The sequence below is a fragment of the Propithecus coquereli genome, unplaced genomic scaffold, assembly GCF_000956105.1.
Source record: "Propithecus coquereli isolate 6110/MARCELLA unplaced genomic scaffold, Pcoq_1.0 Scaffold943, whole genome shotgun sequence".
Classification (NCBI taxonomy): Eukaryota; Metazoa; Chordata; class Mammalia; order Primates; family Indriidae; genus Propithecus; species Propithecus coquereli.
Genome location: NW_012155763.1, coordinates 75,277 through 78,165, shown reverse-complemented (window position 1 = coordinate 78,165; position 2,889 = coordinate 75,277). Strand labels below are relative to the sequence as shown.

The 2,889-nt window shown below is 36.2% G+C and overlaps 1 protein-coding gene across 1 annotated transcript in view; it reads right to left on the bottom strand.

The window, feature by feature from the left end:
- Positions 1-688: 688 nt before the first annotated feature.
- ZNF449 (zinc finger protein 449) overlaps positions 689-2,889 on the bottom strand; it is a 14,437-nt gene continuing 12,236 nt past the window's right edge. The window contains exons 4-5 of the mRNA XM_012664951.1: positions 1,765-1,878; positions 689-1,572 (exon numbers count right to left, since the gene is read on the bottom strand). Of these exons, the coding sequence (XP_012520405.1) occupies positions 689-1,572; positions 1,765-1,878 (998 nt within the window). The remainder of the gene's footprint in view (positions 1,573-1,764; positions 1,879-2,889) is intronic.

Sequence of the window (2,889 nt, the reverse complement as noted above, 5' to 3'; positions counted from 1 at the left end):
TAGAGCTTACTTACTCTGTGAACAAAATAAATTACCAAATTAACACTCTGCTTTAAGTAGCATTACCACAAATTGCCAACTAAGCAGACTAGCAAAATTCATAAGTGAAGGTTAAAATCTTAATTTCTTTAATCATAAAAAATTTCAATAGAAATAACCCAGTTCTTACCAGGAAAATGACATCTCTTTCATCATTTTGTCCCTGACACATTTTTATTGTTTGACAAAATTTACTGTCTCTTTGCCATGTGGGGCACATCTAAAGTTTTGAATGAATATAATCATCTTTAATAATGACTGCAGAATAATTATGGTACTGCTATAACAGCTATGTCATATAAACAGGATTACCATTATATCGACCCTACTCCTGAAAGGATTGTCATTATTTATATGCTTTATGCTTATACCTATGATACGGTTGTGTTGGAACACAAAATTTTTCATTGTAATAAAAAAATAAGAGTTGTGCAGACAGAATAAATCAAATCTAGGAAAGCTGCAAGGTTAGGTAGATGCTACAGAACTTACATGCCCTGGAAGACAGGTTTTAAGAATAGCAAAAAAAGAAAAAATAAACTGTTCTCATAAGTTCAAACAAAAGCTTCCAAGACAAACCGGCTGCTGCAGGTTAAGATTTTTTTGAGTTTGTGTCAATTTCTGTAGGACCTGCTTCCCTTAGCAATTCTTAAAGCAATCCTTTAAAGTGAGTTACTTGGTGCATAATAAGGCCTGCTCTCTGTCTGAAGCTTTTAGAACAATGAGTGCACTTGTATGGCTTCTCCCCTGTATGGATTCTTAAATGAATAACTAGGCTTGGTCTCTGTCTAAAGCTTTTCCCACAATAATTACATTTTAAAGGTCTCTCTTCAGTATGCGTTCTCTGGTGCAAAGTAAGAGCTGTCAGTCGACTAAAACTTTTCCCACAATTATGACATCTATGAGGTTTTTCACCTGTATGAGTTTTCAGATGTCTTTTAAGACTCGATCCATGACAAAAACTTTTCCCACACTCAAGGCATTTATATGTTTCTTCTTCAGAATGTGTTCGCTGGTGTCCGATGAGGTGTGACCGCCGAGTAAATCGCTTTTTACATACAGTGCATTCATAAGGTCTCTCCCCTGTATGAAGTCGTTGGTGTCTATAAAGGTCTGAACTACGAAGGAATCTTTTCCCACATTCAGGACATTTGTGAGGTTCCTCTCCTGAATGAATTATCTGGTGCCCTGTAAGTTGTGACTTCCGAGCAAAACATTTTCCACACTGAGGGCATTGGTGAGGTTTCTCTCCTGGACTCTTTTTCTTATGGGATGTAGGGTTGAGAGGTTCTTCCACGTTGGAGCTCTCAGGTGTCTCTCCTAGAGGGGGGTTCTGATGCTCTACAAGTTTAGTTAAATCTGTCTGTAAATCCTCTGGGGGAGGTTCCCATTGGTTTTCTAATTGTACATAGTCTTTTTGCAAAATGGGACCGTCGAGAGCATTCCCCTCTACAGTTACAATAAATGGATACATACTCTCCAGTTTTTTCTGTTTTGAAGGATCTTCTTCATTTTCTATCCCGATCTCAAAACCTGAGAGAGGAAACAGAAATTGCAGATGTCATTGTGTTCCACAAAAAAAGAAAGTGAGGGAAAACGAACAGTTACATTAAACCACTAGTAGGAATACAGGAATTCCTAAATAGAATTCCAAACTCTTTACCCTGATTAAGGTTGAATTTTTCTTTTCTTTCTTCCCTAGTATATCAATGAACAATTACTTACCTATCTTGGAATCAAGTAATTGTTTCATTTCTTTGGACTCTTGTAATTCCTTCACCCACGGCTCTTCTCTATGCTCCAATGGGAAGTTCACGTCAAGCTTTGGTAATGGATATCCTGGCCATAAGAAAGATGGGAAGCATGGTAGTTTGGCTCATCAAAAGTTTTCCCAAAATTTAGGCTGATTTCTTGGACACGTGGCCTCTTCATATGTACTTTCTTCTCAATTACTATTATTTTACCCAGAGTCTCTTACAAGAGGCTTTTTTTAAAAAAAAAAAAAAAGATAAGAACAAATTGCTCAATTCAAGGCTAATCTCTAGCAATATTTAGCAGTAGTTGTATTTTTCATGTGAAACTTGATAATCTCAGAGATGTTTGTAGATCTTAAAAAAAAAAAAAAAGATAAGAACAAATTGCTCAATTCAAGGCTATTCTCCTCTAATCTTTGGAAGGTGGGTGAATCAACTGTGTGCTGAAATCAGTGCACTAAATCACTTCTGCATCTATTTTGATAATAGATTTATTTAGGTCAGAGCTAAAATATGAAGTAAATCTTCATAACATTTTGGCATATTTCTTCATAAAGTTTCAACACTGCTATTGAGTGCCAAATGAAGAGAGAGGTAAAAGTAGGAGTTATGAAACTGTTTACTGGAATAATTTCAGTTAAGACTTTCAAATTAAAGGAAATTGAACTGGGCTGGCAACCAGCAAAAACAGTCTTTATGTTTGTTTCAGTTGAAGTCTAGAAGTAGAGTCTCTTAAAATTAGTCCAAATGACTATCAAACAGTATTTTTAACTGTCAGTCTAAGGACAACCAGATGAAGTTTCTAACCACACACTCTCCCCCAGTCTGACCACCCCTGTCTTCACTGACAGCCACTGTGGCTTGTGTCTTCTTTTCTATGCCTCTCCCTCTCCTTCCTCCTCTGTGGCCAAGTTTATTGGTCTTCAACGAAATGTGGGTTGTAAACTACTGATTTGAGATCCAAACATAGGCTGATGATTAAATATTAACATTATGAAAATGACATTAGGAATTTAGTTTGACTAGTAATAGTCTGAAGGAAAATTTAAATTTCAGAACATTCTATCAAGACACAGGAAGTGGACTAAAATACCTT